At 38.3% G+C, this 17,246-nt stretch overlaps 1 protein-coding gene across 10 annotated transcripts in view; it reads right to left on the minus strand.

Moving 5' to 3' along the window:
* Positions 1 to 17,246, minus strand: part of dab2ipb (DAB2 interacting protein b) — a 160,770-nt gene that overhangs the window by 16,519 nt on the left and 127,005 nt on the right. For all 10 annotated transcript variants that reach the window (XM_046838901.1, XM_046838900.1, XM_046838904.1 and 7 more), the window contains 3 exons: positions 17,059 to 17,157; positions 14,750 to 15,304; positions 1,149 to 1,293 (listed from right to left, as the gene is read on the minus strand). In XM_046838901.1, the coding sequence (XP_046694857.1) occupies positions 1,149 to 1,293; positions 14,750 to 15,304; positions 17,059 to 17,157 (799 nt within the window). The remainder of the gene's footprint in view (positions 1 to 1,148; positions 1,294 to 14,749; positions 15,305 to 17,058; positions 17,158 to 17,246) is intronic.

Genomic DNA, 17,246 nt, shown 5'->3' on the forward strand with positions numbered 1-17,246 from the left:
TCCAGAGCTGTGTTATGATGCGTGTCAACTGATGTCACTGTTCCAAGATTTTCAAAACAAGGCCGCCTATAAACTAGAAGCTGCTGAAGGATAGAAGTGTAGGTTGATCATGTAAAATCTAATTTTTTTCATTTAAAGTTACTATTGTTTTTTCTTTATATTAATTATATTAAATTATAAGACTACTTATATAATCTATGCACACCGATCAGATATAACATTATGACCACCTGCCTAATATTGTGTTGGCCCCCCTTTTGCTGTCAAAACAGTTCTGACCCTTCGAGCATCAACAGCATTAACTTCTTCAGCAATTTGAGCTACAGGAGCTCGTCTGCTGGATCGGACCACACACGGGCCAGGCTTTGCTTCCCACCTGCATCAATGAGCCTCAGCCGCCGGTTCACCACTGTTTTTTCATTTGAGCACTTTTGATACTGACCACTGCAGACCAGGAACATCCCACAAAAGCTGCAGTTTTGGAGATGATTTGACCCAGTCGTCTAGCCATCACAATTTGGTCCTTGTCAAACTCGCTCAAATCCTGAAGCTTGCCCATTTTTCCTGCTTCTAACACGTCAACTTTGAGGACAAAATGTTCACTTGCTGCTTAGTCTTACTTATCCCACTTACTAACAGGTGCCATGGTGAAGACATAATCAGTGAGATTCACTTCACCAGTCATAATGTTACTGATCAGATCGGTGTAATTATACAATGTATACAATTATGTTACAAGGTTCCCTGGTGGTCTAGTGGTTAGGATGCGGCTCTTTCAGCGTTGTGGCCCGGGTTCGATCCCCGGTCAGGGAACCAACCCCAGCCACTTTCAGTGCCGGTCCCAAGCCCGGATAAATGGGGAGGGTTGTGTTAGGAAGGGCATCCAGCGTAAAAACGTGCCAAATCAAACATGCGGATGATCCGCTGTGGCGACCCCTAATGGGAGAAGCCAAAAAAATGTAAAATTATGTTACAAAAATTTCCTAGTCAACTGTTACTAACACTGAATCGAGCACTCCAAAGTGCTGTACTGTATAATTCCACAGCCTTAAAAAAAAAAAAAAAAGAATGTGAGATGCTACCAAACACCATGACCTCTGAGTGCGCAAGTAACTTCCTCATTTAATCGCATGATTCTCAAGTCTTACCCAGTGCATCCTGAAGATATTTCTGGCCCACAAGTTTGAGGTACTCCTCGATGGCTTTGGTGCCCAGCGTGTTCTCGCGAAAGATCAAGTGCTCGTTCTCGCCACATCTGTCCACCTCGGACATCATCAGGTCTGTCAGGAAGTCCTGGATGAACAGACAAATAAACAACAAAGTGTTTTAATCGAGAAGTGGTAGCTTTGTGGTTACGATGTTGGCTTTCTGATCAGAAGGTTGGTAACAAGGCTCTTAACCCTCAACTGCTCAGATTTATAAATGAGATAATTGTGAGTCACTTAGTAAATGGTTGTTAATTTGAACAATCTTTCACATGACAGAAAACAGAAAAGATTAGTTCACCAAGGTCTTCTAGTCTGAATTTGTTATTTTCTCACATAACAGCCACATGGGCTCTGCCCAGGAAACAGAAACGAACGACTCGGACCAGAGTACTTGGAAAGTGAGCTAATCATTTCTACATCCTGTACAGAACGATTGCACTTTTCACACTACGAGCAAAGGATGTTGCATGTGCATAGCCAACAGAAACTTGACTGCTTGTTGCGACTGTGCAACATGTAAACGTAAATAGAAATAGAATATAAAAAAAATTATGAATATAGATAAAAATACAGTATAAAAGTATACTATAAGTATGAAGTAAATAAATAGGGTTAAAAATTATATTTTATACTTTTTTTTTCTTTGGATAAGAGTCTCATTTATTTATACACTATATTGCCAAAAGTATTGGGTCACCTGGTCATAAGTACGGTGATTTTTGAGCATCGCATTCCACATTTAGTCCCAATTTGCTCTTATAATTCCCTTCCACTAGATTTTGGAGTGTGCTTATGGATATTTGTGTTAATCAGCCACAAGGGTATTACGAAAAGCAGAAAATTATGAAGGTGAGGAGACCTGGGGTGCAGTCAGGGTTCTAATTCATCCTAAAGGTGTTCAGTAGGGATGAGATCAGAGCTCTATAGCAGGCCACTTAAGATCTTCCTCTCCAAAGTATATAAACCTGATCTTCAAGGAGCTCACTTTGTGCACAGCGGCATTGCCGTGCTGGAACAGGTTTGGGTTTCCAAGTTCAAGTGAATGCAAAATTTAATTATAGCACATTTAAAGTGCCTCTGGCTTTGTGGTAACAGTTTGAAAAAGAACCACATATAGCAGGAAAGGTCAGGTGACCCAATACTTTAGACAATATAGTGCACTATAATGTTCTGGAAAACTAGAAAACCAACCAACAGAAATGCAACTTATAATGAGACCTACATCTTAAAAAGAACTTTGATGAATGGAGAAAAAGCTACACTTTGAACACAGCTGCAGTTCATTGAAATATGTTTAGAGAGGAGAAGAAGCAGCCCTACTGTTGGGAGATCATGAGTTCAAGCCGTGACAATGTCACAGCCATCCATGGCCTGGAGCCTAGACAGCAGAAATAGCTATGCTGTCTGGATAAGAGGGATTGAATATTCTCTTTTTTTGTCAATAAAGGTGAGGTTAGCTAATTTGTGAAGTGAGTATGCCAAAGGGGGCACACATCGTCTTCTGCATATGTATTGATGCCCTGTGAGGCAGCATGAGCAGCAAATTGAAAAGATTCATGTGTCTAAGAGAAAGAATATAGCCTTCATTCTGCATGGTTTGAGGCTGGAAGATTTATTTATCGGTTGAAAATTGGAAACACTAAACTGAGAGAAAAATGATGACATATTGTGGAGTTTAAATGAATAAAATCCTGAGAGAAGCCAAACCATTAAGATTCTAATAGTTGAGAAGACATCAATAAAATAAAAGCAGAGAAGCCCATGTTTTAAAATGATATCAAATTAGGCAAAGAAAGGAAGTGAAAGAAATAAAAACAAACAAAAAAAATGCTTCACTTGCACTTTTCACTCCTAACTTTATGTTCATTGTGTCATGTAATGGCAAACCATCCCCTCTGTGATAACTGGCCATTAAATCATGTTCAATTCCTTCGAAATTTGAAAATTGGAAGTAGTTGCTGAAACAAGACGTGTTGACATGGACATTATGCAGCTATAGATTATTATTAAAACAACAGCAGGAAAGGAGGAAATAAAGGAACGAGCTTCGGTGCTGATATAAAGATCCGTCCTAATCAAATGGAACCGGCAGGGAACCAATCAGGAGCTGATTTAGAGTTGTTCTTTTTTTTTTTTTTAAACAGGATGTGCACACTTATCCAAGCAGCTGTGCATCAGCATTCATAGAACATACACAAACAAACTAAACAGAGCAAAACATGATTTAGCATTTAATATTGTATCCATATATATATATATATATGTGTGTGTGTGTGTGTGTGTGTGTGTGTGTGTGTGTGTGTGTGTGTGTAATTTTATCAGTTCTATCAGATAAAAATGGCTAAACTGCTGTGCTCAGATTGGTGAATGTAGTGTTACATTAGAAGGTTTGGGCATTATATTAATACAACATTTTCAATAGAGGTTAATGGGAAAATTGGTCAATATGACAACTTTCAACCTTCCGTATTTAAAAAATTATAATTCTGATCAGTTGACAAAAAGTCTGGGATCTGTTTGGGGGGTGAGGTCTGTACTGTAAAAAATTTTTTTCACCAATCAGAATCCTTGTTTTATACTTATTACTTAGTGACTCAGGTATGCAAATACACACGTCAAAACCGCAACATAGATTTTTATATACTGTACATAAGCTTACTTTTTTAAGCACACGTGCTACATTTTGGATCTATTTCTCCTATTTTGCTGCGTACCGCATTGTTCCTCTTGCTTTCTCTTTATTCAGCCTCTTTTTATTTGTCCAGAATTCTCAGTCCTGTTTCTCGCTCTCCCTCCTTCATGACGCAGCACAAATGTAAATAGCACAGAGCTGAATATTTTGTCCGTAACTCTGTTTTATTCTCGAACGCCGCCTGAATCAACGCGTTATGTAATGGCTTATTCGACCTCACTGCACAGGAAATACAGGCAATCATTGGCAATCATTGAAGACTTTATCTAGGATATGCGTTCACGCAATTCTCACAGAAGTTCTGCTGAAAGCACTGCTTCTTTTCTTCTTCTTTTTTTATTAGAAATGCAGCTTAAGATGAATCAAAAGCTAAACTTGAGAATAAACAGGGATACAATAGATGTGGAAGTATTTCTGAACACATGATCTAGTATTCGTGCCTTCTCAGACTGAGTCAAGCATATACACGGCCATTTTAATAGAAACACCATTACATTACTTGTTTGTACATTTACCCCATTGAATGAGCAGGACATGTAGGAGGAGAGCAATGCATGAAGCCATGCGAATACGAATCAACAGCTCCGGTTCATAAAGTCTTAAGGAAATCCTATATGTAAAAATGTATGCTGTAATTACACGTTAACGCAAATTCATTTTAACGGCTCTAATTTAATGAACGCGTGATTATGCATTTGTGACGCATTTCTGTTCGACTATTTTTATTCAAAAATATAAATAAATAAAAAATAAAAGAGGCGAAATGAAAACCTTTAACGCAACACACATTTATTCACGATGTCCTTTCTTTACTCAGATGTAAAAAACTATTAATAATAACCCGTAAAAAATTATTTTATTCACTAAACATTGCTTTTCCAGACAATTTCAGCATTGACCTCTCCACTGCCGCACATACGTAGGAGCCATGTACCATATTTAACATAAAAAACAACCACTAAAAACACACACACATATATTTATATATATATATATATATATATATATATATATATATATATATATATATATATATATATATATATAAATAAAAACATATAGCTATAGAAACATGACGTCTCAAAAAAAATGTATATTAATAGAATAATTTCCAGAGTGTGTGTATCTATCTATCTATCTATCTATCTATCTATCTATCTATCTATCTATCTATCTATCTATCTATCTATCTATCTATCTATCTATCTATCTATCTATCTATCGTAACACATTTTAATCACATCAGAGCACCATGAATGTGATCTGTTCTCAAACTTAAAAGGACAGTAGGAATATTAACAGTTAAGATTTGTCATATTTCTGTTTTTCAGCTTTGTGGGTAAAAAGTTTCAAATGTTTTTTTATTTTTTTAATTAGTACATATTTCCACCTTGTGCCCAGTGTTCCAGGGATCAGCTCCAGATCTACTGTGACCTACCCATGTATCATCAATGAATACTATTTCAGTAATCATATGTAACATTTATGTAGGACAAAGGTTTTCCACTATATCCTTACTATAAGCAAGGTTTTATATCACTACAGACAAGACTCATGTTGTTGTTTCTCCCTTTTTTATACAGTAAACTCACTGTGCTTCAACAAACAAATAAAAGAAAATTAAAATGAAGTAATATTAATTCAACTAGCTTTATAGCCCAGGACATTTTACCGATGTTTAAAACATCTACAAATTTTGGGATGTTTTTTTTTATCTGGATTTTTACACATAATTGCACTATATAAATTCAATTCAATTCAACACAAAGGTTTTTTGTATAGCACTTTTAACAATGGACATTATCTCATAGCAGCTATACAGAGACTAGAAAGTTGGACTGTATAAATTTAGTACTTATAAGTTTATTTCTGTGCGAGCCAGTGGCGACTGTGGCAAAGGAAAATTTGTGTGCCACTGAATGTCCTTCCATTATAGATCCCTCGTTTTTGAGGTGTAACTTCATGGATCTTTCGGCTGTTCGTGTGGAAGCTTCCCCACTGATAATTTATTGTACTGTTGTTTTTATTGTACTAATGCAATACTGTACAGTATATGTGGTCCTGTGCGCAGGTCTTATACCACTATACAGTATGTGGTTGCAGGACCTTGTCTTCTTGTGTCTTCGCTCTGTCTCATATAACGCTGTGCTGTCTTGGGTAGCACCTCGGTCCTGGAAGAGCGCTAATTCCTTTCACTGCGCACTGTTGAATTGCCACTTGACCAGACTATAGCATTTATATAACAGCAATTTCTTTGACCACAGTATCTTCAAGTGTCGCAACTTTTTCAAATTCATTCCTATTATTCCTATTCGATGATCACTATTCGTGTATCGAATATCGTAGCAGGACATCGGCGTACAGATGTTTTTGTCATACAGCTCACTAAACAAGCTAATAGACATTCAGGCCACGCAGACATGCAAATGTGTTCACGCAGCTCGGAGGCTGTGCGCTAATCATACCCAGCCAGGCTGTATTACTGTTTGAAAAGATCGGCTAAACCGTGCTTCGTGAACAGTTCAGACGAACGTGCAAACATACAAGAATAATGAAAAAATTGTTAGGTGAAAGAATAGTACAAAATTGAAACAGGAGGGATGAAGGTTAAGAACAGCAAGAGGTGAGATAAACAAGATGCAGGAGAGATAATAAAAATGTGACGGAAGGATTAAAGAACGGATCAAATCCCCGGCGCCTCCTGGTGACTGCATGGGCTGCCAGTGAAAACTAATAAAGGCAAGACCATCTGACAGACACCAGCAATAATGTGTGTGTGTGTGTGTGTGTGTACCTGAGCAACAAGAGGGGATTTGGAGAAAAGCCGAAGGTTGGTACATTTCATTCTTGTTGTGAGTCAGAGCAGGAGCTATGCAAGTCTCAGTCATTTGGAAAATATCAACAATCAATACATCCATTCACCAACACTAACTTTTTTTATTTTATTTATTAATTCATTAATGATACACAATGATTCTAAGTTTTCTCACATTATACCTACCGTAATTTCCGGACTATAAAGCGCACCATATATAAGCCGCACCCACTGAATTTGACAAAGATTTTTATTTTAAACATAAATAAGCTGCACCTGTCTATAAGCCGCAGGTGTCTACACTGAAACTAATGAACTTTACACAGGCTTTAACGAAAGACAGTGTCTGTTACACGGTGTAACGGATGAAATATGTTGTGGCTCCTTTAAAAGCAGATTGGCATTTTGAGAATAGCCTGCCGCCACATTTTTTAAGTAGCGGCTTATAGTCCGAAAAATACAGTCCTTATGGAAACAAGTTTGTTCCTTTAATCGCTAACATTATAGAATCTATAAACTTCAGTTCCTTCACCATTTTTTTCTTCAAAATTTAAGTCAATAAGTGAAATTAAGCCAATCACATTTCTCAGAACCTAAAACCCGTTCTGTGTCAGAAAACTTTCAACAGTCATGCGTAAGACTATTACAGAGCACTGATAGCACTGATACTGGAGATTCCATCCTTAAAAGGTTAAATAAATACCTTTTTATACATACAAAAAAAAAAAGCATTAATGGTTAGCTGACATGTACTAGTGTAAATCCCTATAAATATTTGTGTTCACTTATGTCAGTGGTTCTATAGGATTAAGGTGGATATATTGTCAGGATTATGCGTATGTCTCCCATCACCCCCTGCACATCATAAGACCTTGCTCATGACGCTGGTTATTGTGATTCTTGATCCACAGTTCAGGTTCTGTTCTTCGTTTCTATGTATTTTTTTTGTGCATGAGAGATATGAGCGTTGCCCTTAAAAGTTAAACGTTCCTGAATGTTGAGCTTATCATGGTGGAGTGGCTGCTAAACGCAATCCCACAGAATCCAAAGAATCACTTCTATCACTTCTTCTACAACTTTAAACTAAGGGTTAAAAAAATCTCTCTGCATTTTTTGGTCATTCTTACAAAAATATCATCCTGGTGAATGGATATATTTGTGCTCCGTACACTGGTGCAGTTGGCAGTGTGTAGTTTGGTGTGTGGGTGGGGTGTTTATGTTTCACCAACTAATCTTGCTCGACCTCGATTCAGTCCTCAGAAAGCACAGAACCCAATATAAATATCACTCGCTCTCCTTTACTTCATCGCCAAAGCTTTTGTGAGAACTGAACTACTGTGTGTGTGTTGTCAAAGTGACAGTATCTGTGATAACCCCTGTGTGTATCTTAGCGCTCCCAGGGTGTTGTTTTTGGTCCCTGTATGGCGAGTTGGAATGTGTTTGGGCTTTAGTCATTGCCATGAACCTCCTCCGCTCCAATTCAACATCTGTTCGCCTTTCCAGGCCTTATACGATCCTTGCCAAGAAGCTGTGGAAACCCAGTGCCGCTTTTCCGAAAAAAGATCCCATGCACTTCACATCTGTAACGCACCTGAAATGACCCTTGGGCTGGAGCTATCGATTATTTTAGTATCTACTGTTTAGTTCATCGATCAATCGAGTAATCGGATTAGAAGTACTTTTTCTTCATTAAACAGCGATACTGAATATACAAGAGAAACTAAAACGGGTCTCTTAAAATAAACAAGTAATTTTTTTTCTTTTTTAGAATAAATTACATTTTAATTGCTGAAATTGCAATCTGTGAAAACTAAACCCATTTAGTGCATTTAATTGCCATATTACATAAAAAATGCTAATAAAAATATATAAATAAATAATTTAAAAATATAAAAAAAAATCTACAAAAGGTAAATGCACTGCAGATAGATAGATAGATAGATAGATAGATAGATAGATAGATAGATAGATAGATAGATAGATAGATAGATAGATGGATAGATGGATGGATAGCGAGAAGGGGAATCGGCGACAGCGATGCGTGGAAAGTAGCGAATGTAGCCACCGTTGTAAATGAGACCCCAGAGCGATCCAAATTTAGCAGGTGGTGCGTTAGTAATAATGGTCCGTGTGGAAACACAGTGCTCTGTGTGTAGTAAAATAGACTAAACGAAGCATCGAAGCAAATTATTTGCCTTTTTTTGTATTCAAATTACTCAAGGAATCGTTTCAGCCCTACAGTACATGATGCTAAGCTTCACTCTAGCGAACCGTTTTCAATATTCCTGCTACAGATGTGCAATAACATCAGTGTGCTAAACGCCATGCAAAGGTTACGTTAGGACAAGCGAAGAGAGCTACCCTCACTTTCTCACCTTCCCTTTTTTTCCCTCTCTCAGACAGATGGGAGATGTTCTTTTCACTCCCTTCAGCACTGCACGTCTCAAAGTCTCGGAGTTGACAGCAGGGCTTGTGGGTCAGAGCTCAAGAGAGGCTGTATACTTGTGTGTGTGTGTGTGTGTGTGTGTGTGTGTGTGTGTGTGTGTGTGTGTACAAAACTGCGAAACACTACCACTGTTAATCCATAGCTCAACATTGACCTTTCTCAATACGGATATCACATCCGTCTAACATACCACAATATAACTGCATGTTTATATTCTGTAATCTTTTCTAGAGTTTTCACACGGGTGTGTCGTGAGAACATGGTAAAATATCGTTTCCTGCTATACTAAATTCCAGCATTAACACACTGCATGTCATTTTAGTACTTGTGATAGAAGAGTATCTGCGAGAGTGAAAGTGAAAGTTTATAGGACTGTGGTGAGACCTGAGATGTTGTATGGTTTAGAGACAGTGGCATTGAGTAAAAGACAGGAGGTGGAGCTGGAGGTAGCAGAGCTGAAGATGTTGAGGTTTTCGTTGGGACTAACGATAATGGACAGGATTAGAAACGAGTTTATTAGAGGGACAGCACATGTAGGACCTTTTGGAGACAAGGTGAGGGAGGCGAGATTGAGATGGTTTGGACATGTGCAGAGGATGGAGCCACCAGGAAGGAGGAAACAAGAAAGACCAAGGAGGAGGTTTATGGATGTAGTGTGGGAAGACATGCAGGTAGTTGGTGTGAAAGAGGCAGATGTAGAGGACAGGGGGTATGGAGACGGATGATCCGCTGTGGTGACCCCTAATGGGAGAAGCCGAAAGAAGAAGAAGAAGAAGAAGAAGATATCATTTAAGTACTGCAACGATGTAAAGTACACGAACAGAGGTGATCGAGATTTTGCTGTTGCTGCTATTCGCCTTTTAATATAAGACCTGCCTCAAATCTGGCTACTCTATATTTGTTAAAAACTCTTTTTATTTGACTTTTAATTTTCTAAAGGATGATAAGTTTCAGTTGTTTGCTTTTGTGTTTTTTGACGGATACTTGGTTGGGAATTTAGTTTTAATAAGTACTTTTTATTGCAAAGCACTTTGTTAATGGCTCATTTTAAAAAGTGGTACAGTATATAAATCAACTTTTGCTTGCATCGCTGTATTACCTGGTGTTTGTATTAATGTTGCTTATGGTGTATTGATATTGTCCAGAATCCTTGTAGGCATCTAAAATAAACTTTTAAAGCCAGTAGAGCAATACTCAAATTTGAAGAAGTGGCTCCTTCCACCACATGGAAACAAACCTGCACTCACATACTTGCCATTTTGTAGCTCAAGATACACAAAAATATAAGATATAAGAACCAGACCTTGTTTTAGTGCAGAATAAAACTTGACGGGTTGTCATGGCAACATACAAAGCAATTTTACTCTGTCCACCACACATCACACCATGTTTTATTCCTCTTATACCACAGCAATTTGCCTTCGAACGCACAGTGGTGGAACGGCCATGAAACCAGTTTATTCCAGTTATCATTTATGTTACAATAGCTACAAACAGCCAGGTGACAAACGTAGCTTGCTGATGAAAATTTTTTCCACTATTAGACTTTCTTATATCTGAAAAAATGGACTACCTACTCTAACAAAAAGCTGACACTGGAGACTTCTATCAGAAAAGCTAAACATTATACGTTTCTCTTTGCTAATTCGCATCTGTTTATTATTACGCGAAGATTACGTGCGATATCCAGCTGTGAATTATCCATTGCTAGTGAAACGAACCCTGATTGCAGAGTATTAAATGTTCAAAAGATCTAAGCAAACAAATCAGCACTTTCAGACCAGTCAGATTGGAGAAATCGACAGAAAATTGCCTCAACATTCATAAACATTACATTTCTATAACTCACAAATCATCCATCATGGAATCATTCAATCTCAATATCGTAAGTAATGCATAGTTAATCATTTTAGATCTGCATTGTATAAACGCTTTCTTTAAATGTCAGAACTGTTCCAAAATCCATAGCCGTAATTACAGTGTGCTGAAATTGTCCTTAGGGTGCAGCCCCAAAGTGCACAAAAGTACAATTTGGAACATGACTCCCGAAACACCCAAGTACAGTCTGAGTCATTGTAAAAATTGTTTATATGCTTGGATGTGCACATGTGTCAGGCTTGTGTAATATCTGCCAGTGTGATGTGCTGCTCCAAACCAGAAATGACATCCTTTCAACTGCCTTAAAGCCCAGCCAAGCATGAGAAAGCAATGAGAAAGAGAGCGAGAGAAAGAGATAGAGAGAGTGACTGGCAAAGAAAGAAAAATGCATGGAAGTGATGATAGAAGTGGAAAAAAAACGAAAGTAAGAAAATCTAAACAAGGAAGGAGCAGAAAAATTAGGCGGTAGAGGGGAGGGGATGGGAAGAATCAGGGTGGCAGATGGGAGTGGAGAACAAATGTCCACAAAGAAAATAACGATTGTAGTTGGGGAGTTAATAACAGGAAAACACTCGTTTCATTTGATGTGAAAACGTTTCATTAACTATTATTAGCATCAAAGCCAAATTACACGTTATAATTATTTCAAGCGTTTTTAAATGCTTGAACGGCCGCATGTATAAAGAAAGCTTTTTTCTGTAGGAAGTGTTAATGTGAATATCAATATCTGACCATAAATAAATAATTCAATACATTAATATATTATATATATATTTACAGTATATATGAAATAAACAACTATTATTCTCCACTACAAAAAAAATCCTACATAGCTACAAACCTACCATTTAACATTCTACCGATTTTCCAGTTATGAGAGCAAGAGGGTCTGAAATGTCACAATTCTTAAAATAATTGTCCCAATTGAGACACAGCAAGCCGGCGTTAATTCGGTTCAGCTAAGTTCAACTGCCTCGAGGGGGATAAAAGCTCCACAACATCCAAAAAGGGCACAACAAGGCAGGCTTTATCAGTTAGACATCTTTATCTACATCCTGACCTCATTTGGACTGAGATTGTGGTGTTTTTTTTTTATATTGACCACCATTAAAAGCCTGCAAGCAATGCTGCTAGAGTTAGCAAAAACAAATGCTAAATATCCCCCACATGCTTATTTGTTGAGGGTAGATCAAGATGTGTCTACGGAATGAGAAAGATTCTTACACCGAACAGAAAAGCATATCTGATAGTAATTAGCGAGACAGTGTTACACACTCGCTAATTAGCTCTAGTCATTCAAAGCTAATTCACTTCAAAGGGAAACTAGCTGCAAAATCTAGTGCACTGAAAAGGCTTTCCAAGCTACAATATAAGGCAACTGTGTCCTAAGAGGATGCAGAATCTTTTTTTGCCAAGTACTTTGTTTGACTACAGCAATAAAAAAAAATGCTTTAGTTTCACAACAAAATGCTTCTATTCAGCATAAATAATGTGTCCAATTCGTTTCGCACATGGCTACGAGTCCGAGAGTGAACAGATGCTAAAGTGCACAAGAGTCAGGTTTTAACAGCTGTCCTCATAACTTACGACCTTGGAACGCTCGGAAGGCGATGTGTACGTTCCAGGTTTTTTACGGTCCATATCCCTCTGGGCTGCTTTAAAACACAGGGTAATTAAGTCACGGTAATTAACAACCACAGGCTAACAGGATTAGCCTTGTCCCTGAGGATCGAGAATTGACTGCTGGCCTGGGACAGAGAAGATTTGAGTGGCCTCTGTGAATTGCCCCCCCAAACCCCCACCCCCTTTATAGATATAGATTCAAGCCCAATAGATTCAAGCCCTGGAAGTCATCGTTGTTGTAATAGAAAGGGTAAAGTGCAAGTAACCAGAAAAGTGGTGAGCTAATGGCATGCTTATAATAAAGCTGAGGCGGAAAACTAATCTCAAAATCAGCACTTGGAGGATAATGAGGCAGAGCGGCTGTTCCTGGCCCACTGACCATGCCTAATGACGTTTTGACACCACCGAATGGCAAGGTAGTACAATTTCCGCAGCACAGCCTGCACCATCTCTGCGGCAATGATCCATACTATGATAAAAAAATATTTTCATTTCCAGTTGTTTCTGATGATAATGTTTACTGATATACAGTATATTAATATCTCCATTTGAATTGCATTGGATAGTGAGCGTGCTTTTTTTCACCCTCAGGGCTTTTCTTATGACAGATTAACAGATGTGCTGATGTGCAAATGTAAGTCATGCTTAAAGAGCAGGACATCATTGCTGTTATTAGCTAGTCGTTTTTAAATGCTAGCTAATCGAAAGTGGCCTAGTTTCCCTCATGTACAGTAATGTAAAGGCAATCTTAAATTGTCCAAATTGCACATAATTTGATGATTGTTCTACCATTTAAGAACGATCTTTGCAGGCAGAAAGGGATGCTGGGAAGAACTAGGTTTTTTTATAGTTTGGCACCTTCAATGTTTATCAATTAATTTTGATGCCAATTGATTACAGGGACAAATATAGCCACCAGGCTGTCAATCCTCCCACAGTAAAAACCTGTTTCATGGTTAATTTAGCTGATCTTCCCCAGCCAGTCAGAGTAGCTCCAGGGAGGCTGTTCGAAAGTGTCACTGCAGATCTATGACGAGCTCTGGACTACGCTGTCAGCAGCATGCCCTTGCTTTGTCCTGTTCTTTGTACAAAAGGGGAATGAGGGAGACGTTAATATAGTCTAAACACGCTCTCTGGAAAATGCCATATGTAAACCAGAGACATCTCGTCCACCATGTATGGCTATTTTTCCCTGTGTGTTTACTTCATCCCATGAGTCATCACAAATGCGCGATGTTACTGCAGTCCCTGAAACTGCGCCAGTCAGACCAGACATAGCTCAGGCAGCCCGACAGCGATGACAGCTGCTGACATGGTCACTATCTTCTCTAGGCCAAAATAAGAAGAATCAGTTATTTTGCCCATGGAGGGTGCGGAGAAGTGGTAGCTCTGTAGAGATTCTTAGGCAATACTTCCCAGGAGGAAAAGTGATTTTGACAAGCCAATACAAACAAAAAATAGATGTATGTGGCTCTCCAATACTGATCATTCATTCATCTCCATTCCTTCTGCTTTTGCTGGTGAGGGTTTGCAATGACAACATGCTGAGAATGTCAGCCCAGACTTCTTTATCCCAAGCCACAGATTCCAGATTCTGGGGGATCCCCAGATGTTTTCAAGCCAACTGTGAGATATAATCTCACCAGCTGGTCCTGGGTCTGCCTCAGGGTCTCCATACCTTATGGCATGTCTGATGTCTGATACAGATAGAGCTAGAGCCGACCAGGAAGTAGACATGCAATGGACCAATAATCTAAGAGCAACAAGGTTAAGCAAACAAAATAGTAAAGGCTCCAACACAATGATAGAATACACTCTGGACAGCAGGTTTGTAATATTCTCAGTACAATATTTTCAATGCATCTTGCTTGGGGTTTTGGTGGACCTGGAGTCCATCCTAAGAACACTGGAGCAGGGCAAAAATACCCCTGGGCAGGGGGTTGATTGAGAGCACTCATGGAAGATCAAGAGCACTTACAGTACTATAAAACGTATACAAACATACTCTGATGATTTGATGTTATCCTACTGTTGGTTTACCAAATTTCTGAGGCTCAGAAGCAAAATCACATAGCAGTTTCTTTTACCTTGGCTTTCCCAGTGCTTTGCAGGATGTGTACCAGGGCGCACGCCATCTCTTCCTTGTTCTTGACACTGATAACTGGTTCCAGCACAGAGCACAGCAGCATGTAGTTGTTGGTAGTGTATTCAGCAAATTCCTTATACATCTCCATCGGTAGGATATTCATACTTTGGTATCGGGCCTTTATCCGGATCATAGGTCCCGCAGTCTTCCCCTTCCCTGGGTTTGGTGTGCTAACTGGGTGCCACTTCTCGACAAGTTGCCTACTGGTCACACTTTCTACTGGGATGTTCACAAGCCCTACATAGTTGTTCTTGTCTTTTTTCTTCTTTTTGTCGGAATCCCTATAGAGGTGGACAGTGATGTTTTGGACAGGAGGCAGATTGGTGAACTCAAAGTGCTCTCCCCAGAAAATATTGTCTGCTTTCAACTTGCAGGACGTGCGGGCATAAAGGGCATCATCCAAACACAGCTCGCAGAAGTACTTCTTCTTGGCAGGAAGATCTTTGGCTTCGATCACCCACAGCCGAAGGGAGTTTTCTACCCGACGACTGTTGTCCTGGAGACAAGAGCAGAGACAGATTGTAAACAGAGGACCATTGATTTATGATCTGCACTATATGGCAAATACAGCTTGGCAGCATTTCGGCTCATAAGATTTGTTTACAATGTCGAATTAAATTCAAATTAAATGGGAATTTTCAAAAGAGTCACGAATCTGAAATCTTGGTATTTGTTTTTTGTTAAATACATTTTTTACTGGTATTATGATAATACATTTACTGAGATGAAAAACGAGCACATGCATTTAAATTCAAAACTAAATTCATAAGATAGAATCACTGAATGTGAACTTTCTCTGGCTTCATCACAGCACATTTTTCTCATTAAACTAAAATGATGCAAATCTGCAAAAAAAAAAAAAAATTAAATTACAGAAAGACCACAAAGACGTAAAATACTCTTGTGAACATTTTAAAAGGCTGAAAAAGATGCGTGCTGTTAAGTCCGGGTTTTGGGTGGAGAGAAAGAAAGACAGAGAGAGAGAGAGAGAGAGAAAGAGAGAGAGAGAGGCGAGAATGTAAATCAGAAAGAATTGGCACTGAAAAGCAGTATTTCAGTTTAAGATAAGGTGCCTGTATCAGTCTTAAATGCATTAACCCAGAAGTGTCAAATCCTATTTATAAATGTGGTTTTAATGATGAATTCTTGCTACAATGTTATCATTTCTTACAGAATTCAAGTAAAATTTAAATTTTTTTGCTGTTTTTTGGACTGAAAATGGCTCCAAAATGGCTCTTTTTGGCCCCTTGTCCCTGTTAGAGTTACCCTTACATTTTTTTTTAGAAAAAATGCTATATATTTTCAAATTAAAAAACCTGTAAACTAAAAATAAAGAATCTTCGTTTTTGGGTGTATAACTATGACATATACATAAAACAACTACCTATGCAGAATAGTTTAAATGGCCTCTGTTTCATTGCTGCCTGGCAATTAGATGCTTTCTGTTTTAGATCACTTCATGCCCCTGCTGTAAAGGGGAAAGGCAAGGAAGCATAAATACGCAATGACCTCATTTAGTAGTTAAAGTCATTCCCTTGATGAAGAAGGCTGCTTGAGAAAAGTAAGTCTTCCGAGAATATGCAGACCTCATGACAGGACCATTTATTGTGCCACTGGTACATTTCCTGGCAAATCAGCGGATTAATATTTAACCATCATTTTACCACATGAAAGGCTTGAGATGAATTCAGCGTTACAATAAAATGCTAAACCTCTGGGTGGGCTGAGACTTTGAAGTCGAATCTTGAATGATGTAGTTATCGCAAAAAATGACTTTCTATATTTGTTTCTACTTGTAGGGGGGAAAAAAATACCTGCCGGCAACAACAAAAAAATGCATGTACAGGGTGGGGCTGATTTTGCAATCTGGGTTTTAGGTCTTACATAACAACCATCATTACACCATAGACTAATTGTTTCACAAGTAGGTTCATACCTTTTAATCGGTCATGATCTTTAAAAAAAAAAGAGAATAAAATCTGTATCCAGGTGTATTAAAGTTTTATATTAGAACAGAGCTTCAAAAAATCACTCAGCTAACACTAGTAAACAAGAATTTGCAAAAAGAATACATTACGTATGGATGCATTAATAATAAAAAAGTGTGTGTGGAACAAATGATAAGCATTTTCTAGTGTTCTTTATAATGAATGTGTTTTATAGTATCTGGATTGTTAAATAAAGTGATGAGCATTTCAATACTCTGTATAAGTGTGAGACGTCTTGTGAGTTACAATACATCTTCTTTACCTTGTTTGGGTGAACAGCTCTTCTGAGGTTCTCCATCCATTTGTCCCTCTCTGCAGCCGAGCGACATGAGAAACATTTGCTTCCTGTCGAGGTGCTCACCTAAGAGAAATGTCACATGAGTACGTATCTAAGCAGGTTTATTTTTCCACTTTCTAATTGATATGCTAATTAGCCCAAACTTCTGATTT

Source organism: Silurus meridionalis, chromosome 25 (genome assembly GCF_014805685.1).
Source record: "Silurus meridionalis isolate SWU-2019-XX chromosome 25, ASM1480568v1, whole genome shotgun sequence".
In the NCBI taxonomy this organism is placed as follows: Eukaryota; Metazoa; Chordata; class Actinopteri; order Siluriformes; family Siluridae; genus Silurus; species Silurus meridionalis.